This window comes from Amblyomma mixtum, chromosome 3 (genome assembly GCF_055824585.1).
Source record: "Amblyomma mixtum isolate Tamu chromosome 3, ASM5582458v1, whole genome shotgun sequence".
In the NCBI taxonomy this organism is placed as follows: domain Eukaryota; kingdom Metazoa; phylum Arthropoda; class Arachnida; order Ixodida; family Ixodidae; genus Amblyomma; species Amblyomma mixtum.
The window spans coordinates 429,574,026-429,599,471 of NC_143014.1; the positions used below are offsets into that span (position 1 = coordinate 429,574,026).

General features: G+C 47.4%; 2 protein-coding genes across 2 annotated transcripts in view; both read left to right on the forward strand.

Moving 5' to 3' along the window:
- Nucleotides 1-24,850, forward strand: part of LOC149358067 (uncharacterized) — a 95,568-nt gene extending 70,718 nt beyond the window's left edge. Inside the window, exons 3-5 of the mRNA XM_089585040.1 lie at nt 11,903-12,236; nt 13,621-17,417; nt 19,683-24,850. Of these exons, the coding sequence (XP_089441166.1) occupies nt 11,903-12,236; nt 13,621-17,417; nt 19,683-21,832 (6,281 nt within the window). The 3' untranslated portion in view covers nt 21,833-24,850. The remainder of the gene's footprint in view (nt 1-11,902; nt 12,237-13,620; nt 17,418-19,682) is intronic.
- Nucleotides 3,633-8,209, forward strand: LOC149358068 (uncharacterized; the record flags this gene model as incomplete). The annotated part of the gene is made up of 3 exons (XM_089575398.1): nt 3,633-4,227; nt 4,447-5,001; nt 8,193-8,209. Coding segments are annotated over 3 exons (1,167 nt in total), but the record flags the coding sequence as incomplete, so codon positions are not given.
- Nucleotides 24,851-25,446: the final 596 nt, after the last annotated feature.

The window sequence follows — 25,446 nt, forward strand, 5'->3', positions numbered from 1 at the left end:
AGGTCACTGTCACGGTCATTCCCTTTCAACCAACGAAAAAAACTGAAATTTGCCGCCACAATCCATATCAATCGTAACTCACCCCGTGGATTTAAATATTGCATTAACTTGCTTTTGTTGTGTAGTAGCCTAGTCATTTTGGAGAAAGAAATTGAGAGCAGTGTTTAAGGACAGCTTACAATGTGTTGCCCCAGATAGCTTCGTAAAAATTTCTTAACAAGTTATAACAAATTGCTAGCCGATTTCGCGTGCTAAGATGTATTGTGCTTATCGGCCGAACTTAAGAAGATATTATTATTGTTTTCCTTTCATACATGGCTCGCTTCCCTTTAGGGACATTTCTGCGTTTTCACCAAAGAAGGACACCGCGAAATCAAATGAGCAGGCTGACAAGCCTGAAGATAAAAATGGTCATCTACTTCCCTGTCCCGATAGAGGGCGCTGCCTGGAATCGCGTGGCACGGCGATGCAATCCAACCGAAGCTCGCGTGGTATGCATTGTTTTTGATCTCGACTGTAAGTCAAAATCGACATGGAAATGATCCCTTTAAGATTAGTTTACTCAGGAAAAGTGTTACATGACACCTTTTTTTTTTTTGCAAGAAGGCTGAACAAAATACGCATTAGCATAGATGAGCCCGTATGCCTACCGGCGCCATTCTGGAGGGCAGGTGACTATCGCACCAGGAAATATTTACTGAATTTGTTCAGCCCAAAAAAAATCTGTCACCTGGTAATTTATTGTGAATGCATACATGTATCCTGAACGCTTTATCAAGCAATAGATTAACGGAGTCCTTAACCGAACACTGAAAACAACGTAATCCAATTATTGTTCTCAATAAAAAAAACGTTTATGAATCTCACTGGCTATGCTTATGTTTGTTCGGCAGCTAAAAACGCATTTACTGCTAAGAAATCTGGATTTAAAAATTTCCTGGTACACGATTCAAACTTGTGACAAGTCGCCGCGGTGGCTCAGTGGTTATGGTGCTCGGCTGCTGACCCGAAACACGCGGGTTCGATCCCGGCCGCGGCGGTCGAATTTCGATGGAGGCGAAATTCTAGAGGCCCGTGTACTGTGCGATGTCAGTGCACGTTAAAGAGCCCCGGGTGGTCGAACTTTCCGGAGCCCTTCACTACGGCGTCTCTCATAGCCTGAGTCGCTTTGGGACGTTAAACTCCATAAACCAAATCAAACTTGTGACAAAAAAAATAACTCCGTGGTCTCCGTTTTGAAGTGAATAGCGATGTAGACTAGCCTCACGGATCCGTGACACAAAAAAACTATCGCGACGCCACTGTGGTTTGCTTGTGAAAATTGCCGATGGTGGCAACACCTACATTTCGTTTTTCGAACTTTTCTAGCTAATAAAATATCCGTCTTCAGTGAAAGTAAGTAGCCTCTTTGTCGTAGAATGCGGTACTCTGTCGATACAGGCCAACTTCAGTATGATCTCAATGTTCATTTGGAAAACGAAAACAACAACAGACTAGTAGACGATCCACGGTTAAAAAAAAAAGGAAAACGATTAGGCGATTCTCGGTATCGGTGCAACGTTTAAGGCTTTAGCAGCCAAATGTTCATTACATCCGAGGCTCACACACTAAAGTTCGATATATCAGAGGCGGTTCACTCAAGCCGCATACATGTCAATTGCCCTTTTTCGACCAGCCGAATACAACCACCTTTTTCGTAATACTCTACAACGCTCGAAAACAGCCTGCCGAATGTACCATTAGGTTTGTTATATCCGAGGTCAACACGTTAAATTCGTTATATCCGAGGATAACACACGAAAGTTCGTTATATCCGAAATGGCACTCTTAAGTTCGGTATATCCAGGGTTCCATACGTCATGCCGGAGGTAGTATCTACAAAAATTCGTTATATCCGAGGATAACACATGAAAGTTCGTTATATCCGAGGTGCCATACTTAAGTTCGGTATAAGGTGCCACACGCCATATCCGAGGTAGTATCTAAAAGTTCTTGATAGCCTTTCCACTGTCTACTAACAGACGGCGGTCGCCATTTTCGCTTCCACACGCCCTTCTAACGTTAACGCGTTAAAAGAGCAGGGAGTGCACGCATAATTGCACGAGGCTTAAATCCACGCTGATGCGGTACTCTATACCGGGTGGCTGATGCGCGGCCGCGTCGTTGCTTTCACGGCGCCGCCTCTCAACGCGCAGTGTCACGGCCTGTCGCCGCTCGCCCCTGTCGGGAACAACACGCTGCCTCGGACAAATGACGGCCCGCGCGTACGCCCCTCTGACGTCACCTCGTAGTGGGATTAATTCCAAGATTCGTCTTCAATCCCCCCCGTCCTCTGCGAGAATTGCGGGGTTTCATATCCGAAGCTGTCTTCGTACACACATTCACTTCAAGGCAGAGAGGCGCTGTGCGGTTCCCTTCAAGGTTTTCGCTTGTACGCAGTGGCGGACTCGCTAAGGTGGAGATCTAACGAGAAATCAAGCGCGGATTGCAGCTCAGGTTGAAGTTTAATTCCTACAAGCAAAGTCTATGTGTACAGTCTTGTTCAAAAGTATTCGGGCCACACGACCTGCTTTTGAGCTGCACAGTGGAGCCCTCATGCGGCACCCTTAAAAACCAAACGGCCTTGAAAACCTAGCACTACTGTTCTTGTCGCCTTAGAGGAGGTTACAGCTTGACGGGTGTCTTGACTGCTCGACTACAAGGAAACCATTGCTTTTTGCTGATAAAGAAAAGCCCAAGGACTTCTTATGAGGGCTGTGCGTGGGGTTAGGGCATCATGCAGGCCGATTTTATTTCAAAAACAAGAAAAAATGTTGTGTCTGGACGACGGTATAACAAGAAAAAATTCAGGGGCACTTTGGCTCTCTAAAGTGCTCCGAGGCGAAAGCGTTTCCTGACCCACTGTTTGTTTTTATTTATTTTTGTATTTTTCATATTTAGTTTTTTCTCTTTTTCGTTTTTATTGTTTTTATTTTTATTGTCATATATTATTTTTATTTTGTTTTTATTTTTGCTTATTTCCTTATTTTTATTTTTCCTTTACTTCACTTTATTCCTTTTGTCTTATTTATGAAACCCATGCATTCACTAGATGCGCCTTTATTGATGCTCGAACCTTGAGCCTTCGTGGCAGAGTGGTAGCGTCTCCTCCGCTTCAAATGCCACAGGCCCTGGTTCGATTCCCACCCTCGGCGCAGTTTCTTTTTAAGCAGTGACGCCGAAAGGCGGACAAATCTGCCGACGCGTCTGTCGACACGGCTGACGACCGCGTCTGCTAACGACAGTATGAGGCATTAAAGACTTTCGCCTTAATAGCAGTCAATAAAAGCGTTAAAATATCATCTCTGCGAACATCAGCCAGGACTTGTAGTAGTAGTAGTAGTAGTAGTAGTAGTAGTAGTAGTAGTAGTAGTAGTAGTAGTAGTAGTAGTAGTAGTAGTAGTAGTAGTAGTAGTAGTAGTAGTAGTAGTAGTAGTAGTAGTAGTAGTAGTAGTAGTAGTAGTAGTAGTAGTAGTAGTAGTAGTAGTAGTAGTAGTAGTAGTAGTAGTAGTAGTAGTAGTAGTAGTAGTAGTAGTAGTAGTAGTAGTAGTAGTAGTAGTAGTAGTAGTAGTAGTAGTAGTAGTAGTAGTAGTAGTAGTAGTAGTAGTAGTAGTAGTAGTAGTAGTAGTAGTAGTAGTAGTAGTAGTAGTAGTAGTAGTAGTAGTAGTAGTAGTAGTAGTAGTAGTAGTAGTAGTAGTAGTAGTAGTAGTAGTAGTAGTAGTAGTAGTAGTAGTAGTAGTAGTAGTAGTAGTAGTAGTAGTAGTAGTAGTAGTAGTAGTAGTAGTAGTAGTAGTAGTAGTAGTAGTAGTAGTAGTAGTAGTAGTAGTAGTAGTAGTAGTAGTAGTAGTAGTAGTAGTAGTAGTAGTAGTAGTAGTAGTAGTAGTAGTAGTAGTAGTAGTAGTAGTAGTAGTAGTAGTAGTAGTAGTAGTAGTAGTAGTAGTAGTAGTAGTAGTAGTAGTAGTAGTAGTAGTAGTAGTAGTAGTAGTAGTAGTAGTAGTAGTAGTAGTAGTAGTAGTAGTAGTAGTAGTAGTAGTAGTAGTAGTAGTAGTAGTAGTAGTAGTAGTAGTAGTAGTAGTAGTAGTAGTAGTAGTAGTAGTAGTAGTAGTAGTAGTAGTAGTAGTAGTAGTAGTAGTAGTAGTAGTAGTAGTAGTAGTAGTAGTAGTAGTAGTAGTAGTAGTAGTAGTAGTAGTAGTAGTAGTAGTAGTAGTAGTAGTAGTAGTAGTAGTAGTAGTAGTAGTAGTAGTAGTAGTAGTAGTAGTAGTAGTAGTAGTAGTAGTAGTAGTAGTAGTAGTAGTAGTAGTAGTAGTAGTAGTAGTAGTAGTAGTAGTAGTAGTAGTAGTAGTAGTAGTAGTAGTAGTAGTAGTAGTAGTAGTAGTAGTAGTAGTAGTAGTAGTAGTAGTAGTAGTAGTAGTAGTAGTAGTAGTAGTAGTAGTAGTAGTAGTAGTAGTAGTAGTAGTAGTAGTAGTAGTAGTAGTAGTAGTAGTAGTAGTAGTAGTAGTAGTAGTAGTAGTAGTAGTAGTAGTAGTAGTAGTAGTAGTAGTAGTAGTAGTAGTAGTAGTAGTAGTAGTAGTAGTAGTAGTAGTAGTAGTAGTAGTAGTAGTAGTAGTAGTAGTAGTAGTAGTAGTAGTAGTAGTAGTAGTAGTAGTAGTAGTAGTAGTAGTAGTAGTAGTAGTAGTAGTAGTAGTAGTAGTAGTAGTAGTAGTAGTAGTAGTAGTAGTAGTAGTAGTAGTAGTAGTAGTAGTAGTAGTAGTAGTAGTAGTAGTAGTAGTAGTAGTAGTAGTAGTAGTAGTAGTAGTAGTAGTAGTAGTAGTAGTAGTAGTAGTAGTAGTAGTAGTAGTAGTAGTAGTAGTAGTAGTAGTAGTAGTAGTAGTAGTAGTAGTAGTAGTAGTAGTAGTAGTAGTAGTAGTAGTAGTAGTAGTAGTAGTAGTAGTAGTAGTAGTAGTAGTAGTAGTAGTAGTAGTAGTAGGTTTATTTGGCCATATTATATACAATATGCCCTCGAGGTGAGGCTAAAGGAGGTAGACCAAGCTTGCCTCCTGACAAGGCCTACACCCCGATCACACATCATGGAAACGGGGGCCGAATGGACAAAAGATAAAAAAAACAATGAGCAAACATGATCACAATAGAAAATAGTTAATGATAGACAATAATAAATATCAATTAACAATAAACAAAACATTTCATAATATGCACATTCAAAAAAAAAGGCAGAACACAAACACACACTCAAAAAAAAAAAACAACTAAGTATACAGAATTAGCTGAAATTTAACCGGGGGGGGAAAGAATCGTTAGTTTTTTCTTGAATACAGACACACTATAACTTTCTAAAGCAATCTGAATAAGAGACTGGTAGGTATTACACAATGTTATAATTTGATAATCGGTTGTTTGTTTACCATAATTTGTTCTGGGTCTTGCAGTAGATAGGGCAACGGAACGTAGACCATACGCAACGTTTCTTGAATTATAAGTGTTAGAGAAAGAGCTAAAGTCATGCTTGACTTTATAAAAAATATGAAGAGCCAAACTAAAATTGTATGAATGAAAGAAATTGCGCACATGAAATGTTTCGAAAAGATTTGTTTCAACAGATGAACTTGAACTTAATAAACGTAGAGCTCTTTTCTGGAGAGAAAGCAATTTGTATGAATCCGTTTTGTTGCATGTACCCCACACTAGGTTGCAATACACCAGGTGAGAATGAACAAGGGCAAAATATAGCTGTTTTTTAACTTGTAGTGGGAGGAGATGTCTAACACGATAAATAACATAAATAGATCTGGCCATTTTTAGTCTAATGTAGTTTATATGATCAGTCCAACCCAAATCGCTACGAAAAAACACACCAAGGAACCGGCAACTATGAACTTGCTCGATGTTAAAGTCATTAAAAAATAGTTTGATGTGATGATCTAATGGTTTGTTTTTTGGATGGAAGAGCATAAACTTTGTTTTGTTTACGTTTAATTGAAGTTGATTAACATAGAGCCAAACCGCTAACTCCTCAAGCCAGGCATTACATTGGTGTTCAATTACTTGGAGACTGGAGCCGGAAAAAAAGACATTAGTATCGTCGGCATACATCATGATATTAGGAGTTAATGGAATGTTTACAATGTCATTAATATAGAGAGTAAATAAAAGTGGTCCCAAAATTGAACCCTGAGGAACACCGAATTTTATCATACCAAAACTGGATTTTACATCATGAATCTGAGTGTACTGTATCCGTGCAGTTAGATAACTTTCCAAAAGTGAATTTGCCACTCCACGGATCCCATAAGTCTCTAATTTATGGAGTAGTATTGTATGTTGCACAGAATCGAAAGCTTTGCGCAGATCAAGAAAAATTCCAACTGAAAAAAGCTTAGTTTCTAAATTGTTAATTATAGAGTTCTTAATATCTAACAGAGCAGATTCTGTTGATTTACCGGCCTGAAAGCCATACTGTTGGGGGCAGATAAGATGTTTAGCTTGTAAGAAATTGTTTAGTCGCCTATAGAGTACACGCTCAGCTAACTTCGAAAACAAAGGCAATACCGAAATAGGACGGTAATTATTTGGGTCATTTTTGTTGCCTCCTTTGAATAAAACGGTAACTCGTGCGACTTTTAATTTGCTAGGGAATACACCAGAAAGTAGCATTCTGTTACAAATATGCGTAAGAGGGCCAGCAATAATATTTACAGCACATTTTATAGGAAAAGCAGCAACTTCGTCATCTCCAGGTGAGCAGGTGTTCCTAAAAGAATTAATGATAGAAATAACTTCATCCTCTGAAGTAGGGGACAAAAATATAGATTCAGTACTGCAAGAGGGTAAGTATGAGTCTACAGTCCGAGTTGAATGACAGCTAGCAGAGGGTCGGTATGCTCCGGCAGCTAAAAAGTGTTCATTCAGCATATTGGCAAGTGAAACTCCAGCATAATTCACCCCATTGACTTTCAGCTCAGAGGGAAGACAATTCTTCCTGTTCCCTATAATAACGTTAATACCTTGCCAAAGTAATTTAGGATTGTGTAAGATTGACGAAAACTTATTAATATAGAAAAAAGATTTAGCTTTCTTTAGATTTGAGTTTAATTTATTTCGAAACTTCTTAAACTTAACTAAATCATCCGGGCAACGCGTTTCCAAAAAACGAGAGAACATTTTGTTCTTTTCTTTAATTTGTTTCAAAAGTGCTCCTGTCATCCATTCTTTTCTAGCCTTTCTATGTTTTTTTATAGTTTGAGTTGGGAACGCAGCGTAATAGCATTCAAGCAGCTTCTGAATAAATATATCATAAGCACGGGACGAGTCATTTTCACCATATACATCTACCCAGTTAATTGTAGACAACAAGTGACAAAATCTGGAGATGCTCTTTTCATCAATAACTCTACGAGCGTGAACGGGTTTGTTCAATTTGGTCGTGTCAGGAAAAAGTGAAAAGAAAGGCAAGTGATCACTAATCCCAGAAGAAAAAACACCGGATATGCAACTATGAGGTGGGAAATTAGTGAAGCACAAATCAATTAATGTTTCAGAGTGCAAGGATATGCGAGTAGGCAATTCAATAGTGTTGTCACAACCATTAGACAGCATTATTTCATTTAAATTAATCTTCAGAGCGTTGTCCTCCAAAAAGTTGATATTGAAGTCACCTAGCACAATGATACGCCAGTTGTTTTGGTTTGCAAACTTCAGAAAACAATCAATGAAGCGAAAAAAATTGTCAGAATTTCCTCGAGGGGGGCGATACACAACCATAATAGCAACTCTATGAAAAGCAATGCAGACAGTTTCAAAATCAGTACAAACAAGTGAATAATCCGACAAGACCTCGAAGCACAAATAATTTTGCACATATAAAGATACACCACCACCACGCTTTCCATCTCGAAATACTGAAATAGGTTTGTAACCAGGAAACTCATTGACATCTGCATTTGAGGTAAACCATGTTTCAGTGAAGGCAATAAGGTCAAAATTAAAATTCAGTTTAGTTAATTCAGCTTCTACTTCTTCTGATTTATTTTTTAGGCTTTGACAATTCAAGTGGTAAAGAGATAGTGTGTTGCGAGGATTGTAAGCACCGTCCTTTAGAAAGTCGGTGAATGACTCGGCAGTAAAATAAGCCATTGTTGAGCAGGTGTACTGCGCAGTCTCGCAGCAACAGTGATTAAACCATCTTATCAATGTCCTCCTCACAAGCTATCCTGATGGCTCGTGCACCAGGTTGCTTTCGAGCGTAGATCTTTCCTTCCTTTGACCAGACGAAAGCGTACTTCATTTCCTTAGCCTTCATTTTAGCGAGCCACAGTAAATTCCTGCTAGAAGCCGTCAGGTTATCAAAGAATCGAATGTCATCTTCGCATTCTTTGCGCTTTGAAATCCAGTCTGTTTTTGTGGATCGGTTGGCAAAACGGATCAAAACCACAGGCACCTTGTCAGGTTGAGATGGAAGGCGGTGTAGCCCTTCAATGTCCTTTGCTACAAGTGTGGGCAAGTCAAGCTTCACAGCAAGGCTGTTTACTTTGCTCAGTAAATCTTCACCATCTGTCACAGGCATTCCATGTATTTCCATGTTTTGCCGCCTACTGTACTGGCTCAGGTCGTTCAATTCCTGACGCAGTTTTCGAATTTGCTGCTCGTCCTGGTTTGCCTCAATGTCGTCAACTCTCTTACGTAGGAGCTCGATTTCCTTGTCATGCCTATTAGATACTTCGAGCAATTTGTCATACGTGTCAGACATATGTTGTACAGACATTTCAATGCTTGAAACGGTTTCCTTCAAAGATGTCAGATCATCCACTTTGGCTGTGAGATTTGCCAAAGACCTACTAATCTCAGCAAGCTGTTTGCATAAGACAGCAGAAGATGCATTACTGCTACTATCATGACTGCGAGACGCCGAAGATCGACATGTCAAGCATTTCAGGGCTTTTCTTAATTCAGCATTTTTTGCTTTGAAACTCCGCTCCCCAACCCCTGCACACTTCCCTATATGAAACCTTTGACAGCAATCCGCACAAGTCATAAATTCTTCACCATCTATAATGTCTTCGTAGCATGCAGAACAAGGATCAAAATTTTCAGATGACATTGCAAGCAAGACACTAGACCATGGGCAGCAGTGGCAGCAGTGGCGGCAGTATGCACTGGCAGCTTAACAACACTAAGAAAAGACAACTGACCTGCAAATTCAAAACAGTTGTTTGAGCACTCTTGTGCAGCAACGTGCCACCGCCACCGCTGCCCGATGTGTGAAGGCTCTCGACGACTTGCGCAGCTTTATAGCCAGAAGGAAGGGGCGTATCTTCACGTGATGACAGCACGATAGGCAGCCGCACACGGTGCGTCAACGAAGCCAGCAGAATGCAGATCGCGCTTGATACGGAAATTCTTGCAGACGGACAGCAGCGAAGGAACTGCAAATTCAAAACAGTTGTTTGAGCACTCTTGTGCAGCAACGTGCCACCGCCACCGCTGCCCGATGTGTGAAGGCTCTCGACGACTTGCGCAGCTTTATAGCCAGAAGGAAGGGGCGTATCTTCACGTGATGACAGCACGATAGGCAGCCGCACACGGTGCGTCAACGAAGCCAGCAGAATGCAGATCGCGCTTGATACGGAAATTCTTGCAGACGGACAGCAGCGAAGGAACTGCAAATTCAAAACAGTTGTTTGAGCACTCTTGTGCAGCAACGTGCCACCGCCACCGCTGCCCGATGTGTGTAACCACCATACCGCCTCAAGCCACTGACTTGAAAGAGGGACCCGGAACCTGGGTGGTAAAATAATGTCTCCTCTCTCTCAAAACAGTACACTCACTTAAATTTTCGTTTCATTCATTCTTTCTTTTTTTTTACTTCAAGGGTGTCGCGTTGCATTTTCTTGGACTCGAGGATATGAACTGAAGTCCTTCGCTAGGTATGGCATTTTATAGCTCGTTACAGCACGCGTGTACAATGTGCAGTGGTTAGACGACGGTGCGATGAGTAGCTGTCTGTGTGATATGATGGCATGTAAGAAGATCATAAATTTGCGTCGCCAAAGGCTTAGGAGGTTAATTGCGGTGTAGCTGATAGGTGGATCGGTATCGGAAGCGGGCAGAGTGGGTGAGGGAGCAAACGTGGGTTAATGGCATCCGAGTCTAAGTGGGCTTGGGCAGGGCATGTGATGCGAAGGCAAGATAACCGCTGGTCCTTATTAAGGGTAACGGAGTGGATTCCAAGAGAAGGCAAGCGTAGCAGGGGGCGGCAGAAAGTTATGTGGGCGGATGAGATTAGGAAGTCTGCGGGGATACAGTGACAGCAGCTTGCAATGAACACGGTTAAATGGAGAGACATGGGAAAGGTCTATGCCCTGCAGCGGGCGTAGCTAGGCTGATGATGATGATGAGATGATTTCTTTTAGCAAGGAGACTTACTTTTTGCCTTTTTGATCCAGTACGATTGTGACGATAAGTCATATATAACTGTAATGTTTAACGAAACGGCCTTTAATGCAATGTTTTACTATTTACAATGAATCAGTCGGGGCAGTCATACTTTGTTGGCTATTAAACAGACTTCCAAAGTAGAGCTACTTGAAAGTGTGCTTCTCTGCAGTGCTTCGGGAGGTGGCATTCATTTTTTTTTTTCTCATTCATCCTTGTTCTGAACGGCAGCGCATCTTGGAAATTCAAGGACTTCACACAAAATTTAAGTGCTCCGCGTCCACATTAAAGCTCAGCAAGCCGGCCCGAACGCCACATTATTTCACGATAAAAGACAATATAGTAATGTACAATTTGCAAACTTTGTCGATACGACTTAGTTCACTTCATTTTGCAATAAATGTCAATCATCGCCATCATCATCACCATCCGCCTGGCTACGCCCATTGCAAGACAAAAATGTCTCGGCCACATCTCTCAAAAACCCTGTCCTTTGACAGTTGCGGCCATTTTATCCCCACAAACTTCTTGATCTCATCAACCCACATACCTTTCTGCTGCCCACTACTGCGTTAAATATAAATAGGGATAAGCAAAAACTTACAAAACGTGCTTCCTTAAAATAGCAATCTTCGTCTTTATGTGGTGCTACTTGATCTTTTAGCGTAGTTTCACCAGTGTCAGTACGTGTCAAGCTCTTCGCCACAACACACTCTTTTCATGCGGCAAAGCTTGAGATAAAGGCCGCAGGTTGTTGTGAACCTCAGCTTTGCCGCCGCCAGTCAAAACTCATCGAATACTCCGGCATAAGTGCAATTCCTGCAGGTATTTGCGAATGTCACTTATAAACTCAGGGGAAGTATCGGTCGCCATTTGCAAAAATCACGTAACTCAGTGGGTCTATTTTAAATAGTCGAAGGCCCAGGCAGTACATAACATTCCAGCCGCAGTACATGTGAATAAGACAGACAGTCACAGGAGTGTTCAGGGGTATGAATGCATTTATTCAGAAATGGAAATCATATCAGGACAGGACTAAGGAAATTTGCAGACTACGTAAAAGCACCCCTTTTGATCGCTGTACGGACTACACTACATGCTCCACTTTTTCTCCCGGCATTGTACTATCAGCAACGAATGAAACGCGAACAAGAAAACTGAGGTGGCAACACAAAAACACCATCATATTAGCTCCTAGAGAGGAACTACAAGCGAGATTGATTAACATTTCTCAAGAAGACTGTTTGCGCTTTCGAAATTCAAATAACCTGAGCTTGTATCGAGCTTCCCGTGGCTAAGAGCTTTTTATTTTGCTGTCTCTGGCTCAGTTGTCTTGTTCGCGTTTCATTTCTTGCTGATAGTACGTGCGGTGGGGTAAGCATGTCGCCACCAGTCTCTCTGTTCTCACCTGGTTGCTATGCCCGTGCACACGCAGGCTACCCGTGCTACCAGGAGGGCTTCTACCGGGACCCGAACCACTGCGGCCGCTTCTACCGGTGCGCGCCGGTGCGCAGCCGGCAGGGCGTCTACACCCTCTACACGTACGGCTGCCCCGAGGGCACCGCGTTCGACGAGTTCCAGCGGCTGTGCCTGGTGCCGCACGGCGACGACCCCTGCTACAACCAGGTTGCCCGGGGCCCCGCCTACGACGTCCGCCTGAGGCCCCCGCTGCAGCCGCTACGGGCTCCCGTGCGTTCCAGCTTCCGGGAGGGACAGCCACTCCCCTGCCGAGGCGACGGCTTCCACGCGCACCCCTACGACTGCAACAGGTCGGTTGCACTCTGTCGTACACTCCCGGCGACAAATTTTATTTATTTATTTATTCAAAATACCCCCAAAGGCCCTCATTTGAGGGTATTACTTGGGGGAGGGGGGGAGTAAGTACAAAGCATAGGAACATGGTTAAAATATTACCAATAACTTTAAATATTCTTTCTTTCCACGAACTATAGAAGATTGGAACAACCTACCCCCTCATGTGTTTGTATCCGAAAATGTGCTTTCCGCCAATGAACAAGTACTTGACCGTTAAATATTGTCTGTTGTTTGTTGCGACTGGTTTTATTTTCATGCTCCGTATTTACTACATCCGTTCTACTGAATTCTGCTGTTGGCGTCGTCTTCTGCTGGTCGTCGGAGTTCCCTGTATGTTTATCCCACTCCTGCTTGGGCCTTACCAGCCTGCAGTATTCTATAAATAAATAAATAAATAAATAAATAAATAAATAAATAAATAAATAAATAAATAAATAAATAAATAAATAAATAAATATTGCACTGAAATAAAATAGAAATCACAAAATATTAATCAAAAATAGGCATCCACAAAAAGAGTCGCAACAATGCACATAGTAGGAAAATTTGAGAAATAAATAACATCACCCCAAGAAAAAGACGATACGGAAAAAGTGCGAAATAAAAATCAAAAATTTAAAATTAAAAGAATACAAGGCGGAAGAAAGAACACTGAAAAAAAAATCTTGTTGAAACATCAGCGAATAAGGTGTTGGAACTTATTTAGGTCAGATTCTGTGGCAATGTGTGATGGTAAAGCGTTCCATTCGGTTATTGTGCGCGGTAAAAAAGAATAAGCATAATGGGATGACTGGCAGTTCATGCGTTTAACTTTGTAAGGATGATCGCGAGGTGGGAAGATAACTGCAGGTAGCTGAAAGAATTCACCATGAAGGGAAGTATGGTGATAAAGCTTGTGGAAAAGTGATAGGTGGGAAATTTTACGGCGCAGTGCTAAGTTATCTAGCTCGGCTTTAGACTTCAATGACGTGACGCTGGTATAACATGAAGAATCAGAAAAGATGAATCGGGCAGCACGGTTTTGCAGGGCTTCGATGTTACTGATGATACAAGATTGATGGGGATCCCAAATAGCAGACGCGTATTCGAGTTTCGGACGGATTAAGGTAGTATACGCTAAATGCTATCGCGTTAAAGAAACATAAGAAGGCGGCAGAACTTTACTGGAATCCACGAATATATAACCAACTGGTGCAGTCCCGTAGCCTCGACGTAGATAGTGCGAGTCGGGAGCGCCCTATTCGGTGATTATTTAATATTTGTTTTTGTTAAGTCATAGAAACCACTTGAATTGTGCCCCAACGCGCTCTGAAAGCTCCACTTCTAAAATTCTCGCAGGTTCTACCGATGCGTGCGGTACGAGCAAGACTCCTTCTACAGCATCTATGAGTTCAACTGCCCTGCAACTCTCGTCTTCGACGAAGGCACGGGCACCTGCAACTACCCCGAGTACAGCTACTCAGAGTGCGTCACGAATCAACAACAAGCGACTAGAAACAATAGCTGGAGCCAAGGCAGACCAAGTGGCACTGGTTCTTCGGGCTGGTCACGAGCTGATGCCGTTCCCGAGGACAGCCAGACGCAAGGCGGAAGCACCCACGAAAGCATCCAACAGGGTCAGCCCGGAAGCAGTGGTACCCAGAGTGACACCATCGCATCCCCAATCGAAGGTCAGGAGTCCGTGCAACACGGTCAAGCTCAAGGCCAGCCCCAAGGTCCCGGAAGTAGCCAAGGTGTCCCCAAGTGCACAAGGGAAGGTTTCTTCGGCCACCCAGACGACTGCAACAAGTTTTACCGATGCGTTTCGGGCGGCGCGGACTCCTTCGTCGTGTACGTTTTCAGCTGCGGGGAGTCACTAGTCTGGGATGAAGCACAAAACACGTGCAACTACCCGTATGCCGTGGAGGGACCGTGCAGGAACGCAAAGCCCGGCCCATCGGAACAGCCTACTTTCCCGACACAGCCTCAGGGGCCGCCGCAGCAGGGTGGTGGAGGTGGTCAGCCTGGAGGAACCGGTGGCCGACCGTTCCCGGGTGACGCGCGGCCATGCGACAACCAAACCACCGGACAACAGGGCGGACCAAGTTCTGGACAACAGGGCGGACCAAGTTCTGGACAAGCAGCACCTTCGAACCAGAATTTACCATGTCCCAGGGAAGGGTTCTACCGCAATCCGTACAACTGCTACCGATTTTATCGATGCGTAAGGCGCGAAGGCGGAAATGGCTTTGACGTCTATGAGTTCAACTGTCCCGAGGGACTCGTGTTTGACGAAAGGTATAGCGTTTGCAACTGGCCATACCAGGCACCTCCCTGTGAAAGTCAATCGGCCGCTATTGTACAACCAGGACAGGGTGGCCAATCTGGTCAAGGGGGCAGGCCAGGTCAAGGTGGGTCACCTGGACAAGGTGGGTCACCTGGACAAGGTGGGTCTCCCGGACAGGGCGGCAGACCTGGTCAGGGAGGTACGCCAGGACAAGGAGGCACACCTGGTCGACCAGGCAGTCCAGGACAAGGAGGCACGCCGGGTCGGCCAGGCAGTCCAGGGCAAGGAGGCACACCTGGTCGGCCAGGCAGTCCGGGACAAGGTGGTTCACCGGGTACACCAGGCAGCCCAGGGCAAGGAGGTACACCTGGTCGGCCAGGAAGTCCAGGACAAGGTGGCTCACCGGGTACACCAGGCAGCCCAGGGCAAGGAGGCACACCTGGTCAGCCAGGCAGTCCAGGACAAGGAGGCACGCCGGGTACACCAGGCAGCCCAGGGCAAGGAGGCACACCTGGTCGGCCAGGCAGTCCAGGACAACCAGGACAGGGACCTACACCAGGTCAGCCAGGCAGCCCAGCCCAACCAGGACAAGGACCTACATCAGGCCAACCAGGCAGTCCAGCACGACCAGGACAGGGGCCTACACCAGGTCAGCCAGGCAGCCCAGGCCAACCAGGACAAGGGCCTATGCCAGGTCAGCCAGGCAGTCCCGCACAACCAGGACAGGGGCCTACACCAGGTCAGCCAGGCAGCCCCGGCCAACCAGGACAAGGGCCTACACCTGGGCAGCCGGGAAGTCCAGCTCAACCAGGACAAGGGCCTACACCTGGGCAGCCAGGCAGTCCAGAGCAGCCAGGACAGGGAGGAACACCCGGCCAGCCAGGACAAGGGGGAAGGCCAAGTCAGCCGGCACAGCCAGGTCAAGGAGGAATACCAGGGCAGCCAGGCGCTGGAGGGCGGCCAGGACAGCCGGGACAGCCACCTTTGCCAGGGCAGCCAGTGCCAGCAGGACAACCTGGTCAAGGAGGCACACCAACTCAGCCAGGCCAGGGAGGACAGCCTACGCCTGGTGGTGCTAGCCCAAGTCACCCCTCCGGAGATGAAGGTGGCCGAGATCAGCAACCGTCGTGCCCTAGAGAAGGCTTCTTCAGACACCCGCAAAGTTGCTACCGGTTCTATCGCTGCGTTAGTGGGAGCAGCCCAAGTAATTTTGTAATCTACGAATTTAATTGCCCAGAGGGGCTTGTGTTCGATGAACGCTACAGTACATGCAACTGGCCATACGATGCGCCGCCGTGCGATGGTGCTGCACCTCCACCAGTAGGTCAAGCCCCACAGGCACCTAGTCAGCCAAGTCCTCCAGTAACGCCCAGTCAGCCGGGACAACCTGGCCAACCAGGACCAGCACAACCAGGTCAAGGACGACCTAGTCAGCCAGGGCAGCCGCGTCCACCAGACCGACTGCCCGGTCAGCCCCTACCAGGAACACCAGGGCAAGGACAACCAAGCCAGCCAGGGCAACCAGGGGGGCAGCCCGCACCATTCCCGCCTGGCCAAGGGCAGCCAAGCCAGCCAGGTCAACCAGGACCCGCACAACCAGGTCAAGTACCACCGGGACAGCCGGGCCAACCTGGTCCTAGCCAGCCCGGAGGACCCAGTAGATTGCCGTGCCCTCAGGAAGGCTTTTTCAGGCACCCCGACAACTGTCATCGGTTCTACCGCTGCGTTGACACCGGCAACGGTTTTGTCGCGTACGAATTTAATTGCCCCGAAGGGCTCGTGTTTGACGAGCGCTACAGCACATGCAACTGGGCAGATGCTGCTCCTCCTTGCGACCAAAGACCACCTCTCGGCATGCCTGCACCGGGCGGAAGTCCCGGTGGAGGACAACCAGCACCGCCGCCCCCACCACCGCCTGCTCCTGCACAGCCTCCAGCTCCCAGGCCACCTAGTCCCGGGCAACCAGCGCCCGGCCCCGCACCTCCACCCGCACCTCAACCGGCACCTCAACCGGCCCCTCAACCGGCCCCTCAACCGGCACCTCAACCGGCCCCTCAACCGGCACCTACTCCTTCCCAGACTCCGGCTCCCCCAGTGAGCCCACCTCAAACTCCTAGTACCCCAAGTGGCACTACCGGTACAGTGACCGAAACCATGCCTACCACTCCTGGAACTGGCAGCCCTGCTACCGATAGCACAGGAACTACTCCGACAGAACCAGCAAGCACACCTACAGACAGCACAGCATCAACGCCTTCGGTGACAACAGGTTCCGATACCACTGGCACGACACCAACGCCGGGAAGCACCGCGCCCACTTCACCCCAGCCTCAGCCCCAACCACAGCCTCAGCCCCAACCACAACCACAGCCCCAGCCCCAACCTCAGCCACAGCCCCAGCCACAGCCCCAGCCTCAGCCCCAACCACAGCCTCAGCCCCAACCACAGCCTCAGCCACAACCACAGCCTCAGCCACAACCCCAGCCACAGCCTCAGCCCCAACCTCAGCCTCAGCCCCAACCACAGCCTCAGCCACAACCCCAGCCACAGCCTGGGGCCACGCCAGGCGCGAGAGACCCGAATGGTCAGCCATCAGCTTTGAGTTGTCCCAGGACGGGCTTCTTCAGAGACCCGAGCGACTGCAAAAAGTTCTACCGCTGCGTCGACTTTTACATGACCGGCCGAAATTACGTGGTCTACAGGTTCGACTGTCCAGAAGGAACTGTGTTCGACGAGAGGTATAGCGTTTGCAACTGGCCTGATCAGGCGGCGCCTTGTGACCAAGCTGCAGGTCCACAGCCGGGGCAAGGTGAGGGTCCTGCGGGAGCGCCAGCGCCGCCACCAGCCGGACAGCCAGCTGTGCCGCCAGGTAATCATTTTGCAAACACACTCTTCAAGGCTGCGCTTGAAAACATAGGGATAATTCAAACGCGGTTGGGGAGAGGGTGGGGGGAGGTAGAGTAAGTGCCGGAAGCTTGAAACGCGGCAAGTGGAAAAAGTTACGCATCGCGAGGGGTATTGGGAAATTAGTGATGCACTTACTTCATGAAAATTAATTTTTTTTAGGAAAGGAAGTGGCTCAGTAACTGTCTCACATATCACGTTGGACACCCGAACTTTGCCGACATGGGTGAAAATAAAATTCGTAACAAAGTAAAAGGAAAGCAACCCTATACCGCTAGTGGCATCCGAACCCGCGATCTCCGTATATCGCGTACGTTTATCTACCAACCGAGCTATGGCGGCGGCTGCCCACTCTTACTTTTGAGGGCTATTTACGTTGCGTGTAAGCTAACCTTGACAATGTTCAGCAGCGCCAGCTTTGTCCAAAGCGGCGGACATAGAATGGTCTGTATTACCGTTAGTGTCCCGTGGAACTAGATCAAATGGTGAGGGCCGTGGGTGGCGCTAGTGAACACTTTCAAGGATAGGTTACACGCTACATAAATGTCTCCGAAAAGTATAAGATTGGCAGCCGTCAACCGTAGCTCAGTTGGAAAAGCACCGTACGCGACAAACGGAGGTCGTGGATTTGATTCCCACTGGCGGAATGTATTTTATTTCTACTATTGATCAACATCACAGTCATCAACCCCGTAAATTAAAAACGACCCTCTATGCTTTCCTTGGTTTCGTTCAGTATTGGCTACCTCAATATCTATGCCATTACGAGAACCTCATTTACCCCTGCAGCACAGGTAATTGGCCAGTATTGCATGGCTTCACTCTGGTCCTTTGTAGGAATGGCCTTTGCCAATACGTTTCCAATATTGGACAGTTACCTGTACGGCTTGGGTATCTAACCTACCTGCTCAATACTGTTACAAGCGCACTGCAAAACGCTAGCGACGTGCGGCGCTATCAGTTCTGTTTAAAGCGATGATCTCCACAGAATGCATTTTTCCCCTTGTGCGATTGGTCAGTTTGTTTCATAAGTTTTTGTGATTACTGAAGAAATGTTGACATTAATAAATACTGGCTTAAGCATGTACTCGTATTTTAGCTCCTTCAGTCACAGCGTATGTACATGACTCGTTTTATGTCGGCTTCGGTTACCGCCGGGATATAATGCGTCGCGAATGGCTGCAGCTCATATTTTGAGCCATCTGCGGTACGCCACGTAGAATCATTTTAAGGCAGGCATACAAAATGAGCTCAGAAACCCCTCACTTTAATATTTATGCCTGAACAAAGCAATTCCTTAGTTTTTTAATTGAAAACACCAATTTTTTTACGTGCCCAGCCAATTTTTTATTTATAAATTGTCAAAATATGCAAAAATTTATTAAAGGACCAGTATTTATGACATTTGTATTCTAGGGATCGTGGAATCATTTTTGTTGTGAAGATGCTAATGACGCAAGACACCGAAAAAGATTTAGTAATGGTGGCTAAATCCGCCAAGAAGACAATGGCGGAAAGCGTGCTACCAAGCTGTTTTGCTAAATATTCTTTGCTGCACAATTTAATTGACCAAAAAACGTCCCGTTTGCGAGATAAGCCACGCTAAATTGGCCTGAAGCGACGAAATTACTGCTACCTGAAGCGCACTCTGAGAAAAAGCGGCGAATTCGCACCTTAAATGCTTAACCTTAATATGTTTACATGCGGTCACCAGCCTCTGCAAAACTGTCTCGCACAGAATGGTCATCTTAAATCAAGGACAACACAGCGAGCTATGAAAATAAAAATGATAGGTGTAACGTTAAGAGATTGGAAGCGGGCGGAGTGGGTGAGGGAACAAATGGCGTTTAATGACATCCTAGTCGAAATCAAAAGGAAGAAATGGGCTTGGGCAGGGCATGTAATGCGAAGGCAAGATAACCGCGGGGCCTTAAGGGATTCCAAGACAAGGCAAGCGTAGCAGGGGGCGCCAGAAACAGGGCAGGGGGAGGGAGCAGATGACTTTAAGACGTTTGCGGGGATACAGTGGCTGCAGCTGGCAAAGAACAGGGTTAATTGGAGAGACATGGGTGAAGCCCTTGCCCTGCAGTGGGCGTAGTCAGACTGCTGATGATGATTCTATAATCTACGTTGCTCTTTCTGTGACACAACGTCTCACATATCATTTCTATTTTGATTTTGCTCGTACAGCATGCACAAACTAAAATTGGCAACTGTTTTAATTTCTCAGGATCGCAGCCACCGCAAGGTCCTCCACCCGGTCAGCCTGGAGCCCAGCCACCACCGGGTCCACCAGCCGAACAACCGCAAGGACCAGGTCCCGCGCCGCCAGCCACAGACGTGACTTCGCCTCGAGAGCCCACAACACCTGACGCTTCGGGACTGCCTTGTCCTGCCGCCGGATTTTACAGACATCCTCAAGACTGCCACCGATTCTACCGGTGCGTCGACCAATCTGGAAATGGGCAGTACGTCGTTTATGAATTCAACTGTCCAGCTGGGCTTGTCTTTGACGAGAGGATCAGCGTCTGCAATTGGCCACAAGATGCACCTCCCTGTGAAGGCGGCCAAGGGCCGACCGTAGGTGCTGCCCCTGCTCCACCAAGCCGACCCCCAAGCCAACCCCCTAGCCAGCCCCCAAGTCAACCACCCAGCCAGCCCCCGAGCCAGCCGCCAAGCCAACCGCCAAGCCAACCGCCAAGTCAACCGCCAAGCCAACCGCCAAGCCAACCGCCAAGCCAACCGCCAAGCCAACCGCCAAGCCAACCGCCAAGCCAGCCACCGAGCCAACCACCGAGCCAACCGCCAAGTCAGCCGCCAAGCCAGCCACCGAGCCAGCCGCCTAGCCAGCCACCGAGCCAGCCACCGAGCCAACCGCCAAGCCAGCCACCGAGCCAACCGCCAAGCCAGCCGCCAAGCCAACCACCAAGCCAACCGCCAAGCCAACCGCCAAGCCAACCGCCAAGCCAACCGCCAAGCCAACCGCCTAGCCAACCTCCAAGCCAGCCGCCAAGCCAACCGCCAAGCCAACCGCCAAGCCAGCCACCAAGCCAGCCACCGAGCCAGCCTCCCAGCCAGCCACCCAGTCAACCACCCAGTCAACCTCCAAGCCAGCCACCCAGTCAGCCTCCTACAGGAGAGGCCTGCAGGCCACAGTGCAGCAGGACTGGATTTTTCCGCGACCCAAGGGACTGCACTAAGTTCTACCGATGCGTAGACTTCTACCAGAATGCAACTTACGTCGTCTTTAACTTCGACTGCCCCGAGGGTCTGGTATTCGATGAGCGCTACAGCGTTTGCAACTGGCCTCACGATGCACCCGCCTGTGACGGCTCTTCAGACCCAAGCGCGGCCGGCAGCTGTGCCCCATCGCCTGGTCCCGCGCCGCCACAGCCGCCCGGTCCTCCTCAGCAGCCACCGCCCGGCCCTCCACAGCAGCCACAGCCCAGGCCGCCACAGCCACGGCCACCTCCGTCGCATCCTATGCCTCCACCTCGCCCGGCCGACTCATCAGTATGCACAAGAGAAGGATTCTTCCGGGACCCCGCTGACTGCCACAAATTTTACCGTTGTGTTGACACTTACCAAGACGGCAGGCTGTCAGCAGTCCACTTTGACTGTCCCGCGGGACTCGTATTCGACGAGCGCTACAGCGTTTGCAACTGGCCTCACGACGCTCCACCATGCGATGCACAGCCTCAGCCCCAACCACAACCGCAACCGCAACCACAACCCCAACCGCAGCCGCAACCACAACCACAGCCACAGCCGTCGCCTCGCCCAGAACCCATAGAGGCGACAACGGCACCCTGCGACAAGACGACTTCTCCGGCGTCTGAAACGACTCCACAGGTGACGACACCGTCTGAAGCCACGATGCCTTCAGAAGCAACCACGCCGTCCGAAGCAACAACACCCTCCCAAGCTACTACGCCGTCAGAAGCAACAACGCCCTCCGAAGCTACGACTCCCGAGGCGAGCACGCCGTCTACGATGGAACCGACCACCGTGGCTTCAACTCCAGCCGCGACGACCGAAGCGCCGACAACACCAGCCGCCAGTACGATGGAGCCTACAACGACGCCCTCTAGTCGCCAGCCCAAGAAGCTCGAGGACATTATCCTGTGTGACAAGGACGGCAACTTTGCCTTCGAAGGCGACTGCGAACACTTCTACCGTTGCACGGGTGGCAAGTCCCAGAAGGCCGAGCTGTTCAAGTGCCCCAACAAATATTACTTCGACACCAAAATCGGCTTCTGTCGCAGGAAGAGGAAGAACTACAAGTGTGACAAAACGCCTTCGCCAGATCTGATGGCCCGTCTTCCAGCAGACTTCATGCAGTCTGCCATTGTTGCCGGACCTGGATTCCTGTGGGACTAATCGATAGGACTCTTAGCACAACCGCGGAGCAAGATATACAGGGTGCCGAACACGATGATCCACAACGCGTGGGCTGTTTCGTACAACAGCCGCTAACGCATACAGCCGTCCGCAGCAGTGTTTTTCACCGCCGGTTAACGTGGCTTTCTTGGCATCGCGGCTGCTCGTGGCCTACCGAATCACATGTGAATAACAAAAAACACTGTCGCGCGATAGGAGTAAGCCGTACATGTCAAACTGCTTGGTCACACGCTCGGTCATCTTAGGAGATGACTGTTAATGGCAGCTCACCACGGTTCTATGGATAGGCTCAGCAGGCGCCATTTTGTATATCTTTCTCCGCACTACCACGGGTTGCCTTGAAGTATCGTCACCTGCCCTAGAACTTCTAGGATCTCCGCCGTGCCTTTAAAATGAGTTTTCCGCGGTAGCAGGGCTCAGGCCTTCATGCACTTGTTTTTGTCGCCGCATTTGCCAACTTACAGTTCTCTTTCGTGAGCTGAGTGATAAACTGCAGGCGTTCTCTCAAATGTTTTCCATAAACGCTAGCGTTTCGTTGTCGGTATGGCTTTCTCTCTTTTACTGGCATTGTTATCGTGCTGGAAGGTATGCAATGCCCGCTGGACTCCCTGCCACTTCCGCGATTCGCCGTGACGTGGCGCCGTCAAAGCAGGTCGCTTATTAATGTAAATCAGGGTGTAGACATGAACGCCATTTTGGGGCATAAACGCTATGTTGTAGCATTACGCGATGCAGGATCCGCTACTGTGATTCGCTTCCGCGGGCCTCCACTGCGTACGCGCTGATTGGTTCCGACGCGGCAGGCGCGCACGCAGCTGACGGGAACGTGGCGCCATCTGTCGCCCCCATGGTATTCTGCGCAGTTATTTAAGCTAGCAGTTTGAAAGCTTGGCGTTCACAATCGTGTTCGCGCAACAAAAGTTGGAACCAAAATGGCATCTCTTAGCCAGAGAGTGTAAAAAACTTTTTGAACCAAAATGGCGTCTTTTGACCAGAGAGCGTAACAAAACTTTTTGAACCAAAATGGCGTCTCTTGGCCAGAGAGTGAAACAAAACTTTTTGAACCAAAATGGCATCTCTTGGCCACAGAGTAACAAAACAGTTGGAACCAAAATGGCGTCTCTTGGTCAGAGAGTGTAACAAAACTGTTTCAACCAAAATTGCGTCTTTTTACCAGAGAGTGTCTTCACCATGGAAGAAAATGGTCTCCACCCTCAATGGCGGAGCCGGCGTTAAGGCACAGGCGCAGCCGACACCCTGCGCAAACACAGGGACATCCACCGCTCGACGTAACAGTCCATGTCCACTGCTGTCGTACTAAAAGAGAGTGTGCGCGTGACAAATTGCTGAACGAATAATCTCTTCTGACCGCTGAACTCGCACTGTCGGAAGGAAGCGCAGGATAAGTTGCTGGACAGGATGAAGCGCACACTTGCCTCCTCTGTGACGTCATATCAAGCTTCTCAGCGGTTTCTTGCTTCCTTTGCTCTGCGCTTCGTTCTGTCAGCATCGCAGGGCGCTTGTCGCTTCTTCCGACTTCAATGCTGCTTTGTCTAGAGAGAACCCTTGGTATGCGGCCTGCCTTTTTCCACTGCCCAGACGTGTCTGTTGCTCTGTTTCTCTAAGGAATCTCAAGCACCCGGCGTATCTTGAGCCTTCCAGTGCCAACTTCATGCCGCGTTTGCTACTCTCGTTTTGTCACAACTTTCTGAAGTGCGACTGCTCCTTAAGGCGTTATTAAAGTTCGAGGAATCATCGTTTTTCTTTTCCTAATAAAGTGAAACCAACATATGGCGTCCAACGCAGGCGAGGCATGCAGGCCGCAGCTGCAGTCGACGACAAGTTGACGTTTGTTTAGTATTTATTACGTAGCGCTTGCTTGGTTGTGAGTATCTACAATAGGTTGCATGTTGCTTGCCGTCGTTTAGCAAAAGTTACGGGCTGGAAACAGTGCAGAAAAAGTATGCTGTAGGAAGTTCTGAATCTACAGAGAGAAGCTATGGTCTAATCATGAAAAAAAAAATAATAACCAAGATAAAAGATTACAGAAGAAACTTTTTCGCGGGACATTCGGTTTTTGTAACAAACGGCGTTGATAGACATTGCGTCCTTGTTTCGGACTGCCCTCTTGTTTTTGGACAAGAAAATAAGATTCTTTTCATAATTTGACGTACCAAGCCACGCCACAGGGGCAACCTACCCATGACTGAGGCATTGAGGTCGCCTACTTATGCTTCGGTAAACTGTGCTATAGATTTGCCTTACATGTGAGAAAATGGAGTCTCTCCCACCGCCCAACTCATCACAATGGAAAAACAGCATTATCTAAAACAGAAGAAACGGTTTATGCCAGACTATAAATCAATCTCTTTTCTTGTCCCACAATGCGGTTTCAGTCGTTTGATATACTGTACCTATCTGCAAGACAACGCGTCGGTGATGAAGACTTGGCGGCTTTTTTGGTCAAACTGCCACATTCCGTTAAGTGTCAATCCTGCTCACTTCATGCTGTATGGACGCTCACGCTACTGGCAAGCTGTGAGAATGTTCACGCGGGACATCCAGGTCACAATGTCAGTTGAGATACAAGCGAACAAGGTCACCGTAACTTCACAGTTCAATGAACTCAAACCACCCGCCATTTGTGTGCCTGCCAAAGTGCTCTCTATGATTGTCCATTAATGTTGCAATGCAGTAGATGTATTGTATCCCATAGTATGCAGTGCAGTATATTGTCTTCGGCTTGAAAAGGTATTTGCTGTCTTTAATACAGTGTCGTGTGTACATACATGTGAACGCAGGACAATCAAACTACTGCGGGGGTTTCCATTTGTACAAGGGGCTAGTGACGTGCTTAGTTGGCAAGCAGCCTGCGTCGTTTATTATTTTTTTTTCCAGAGACCAACTTTTTTCGTGATGAACTTTGCCTTACGACGACAAGCGTTTGCCCTGAAATGACTCACCGAATAAAGTGCGAACGTCTGTTGGTCAAAGCCATCTTGTCTGTTGTTTCATTTCAATCAGCAAATCTGAGGAGAATGTTCAACGAGAAATCACCAATTAGAATTAAAAGTGACGAGTTCTTGACATCGTCTTAGTAGGTAATACTAAATACAAAATTTGAGCTTCCTTCCGAGGGTCTCCGTCTCTCGGGCAGCTACGATGTGGCGGCGAACACTTAAAATTCCTACGATACTAGATAGATACAGAGAAGGGGGAAAGGCAGGGATGTTAACTAATTTTTAAAAAAAATGGAGGGACACTTAAGCTCCGCCTTAAGGGTATGACGCGGTAGCGTATTGGGTTGATTCCCATATACGCAGAAGGTCTATCTGCTTTACATTCATAGAACCGTGGGAGTCCTCCCCTAACAAATTTTTTTAGACAGTCTATAGACTGTCCATAAACTTCTGTCTATAAAGTCTATAGAATCTCTATGCACAAATCTTAGGGAACAGTCTATAGGCAATAAAAATGATACAGACATTCTATAGACAATCTATAGATTTACGGCCATACATGTTTAGTAGACTTTTGTCTATAAACTGTCAATAGACTATGAATAGAAAAAGAAATATATATAGGAAGGCAAT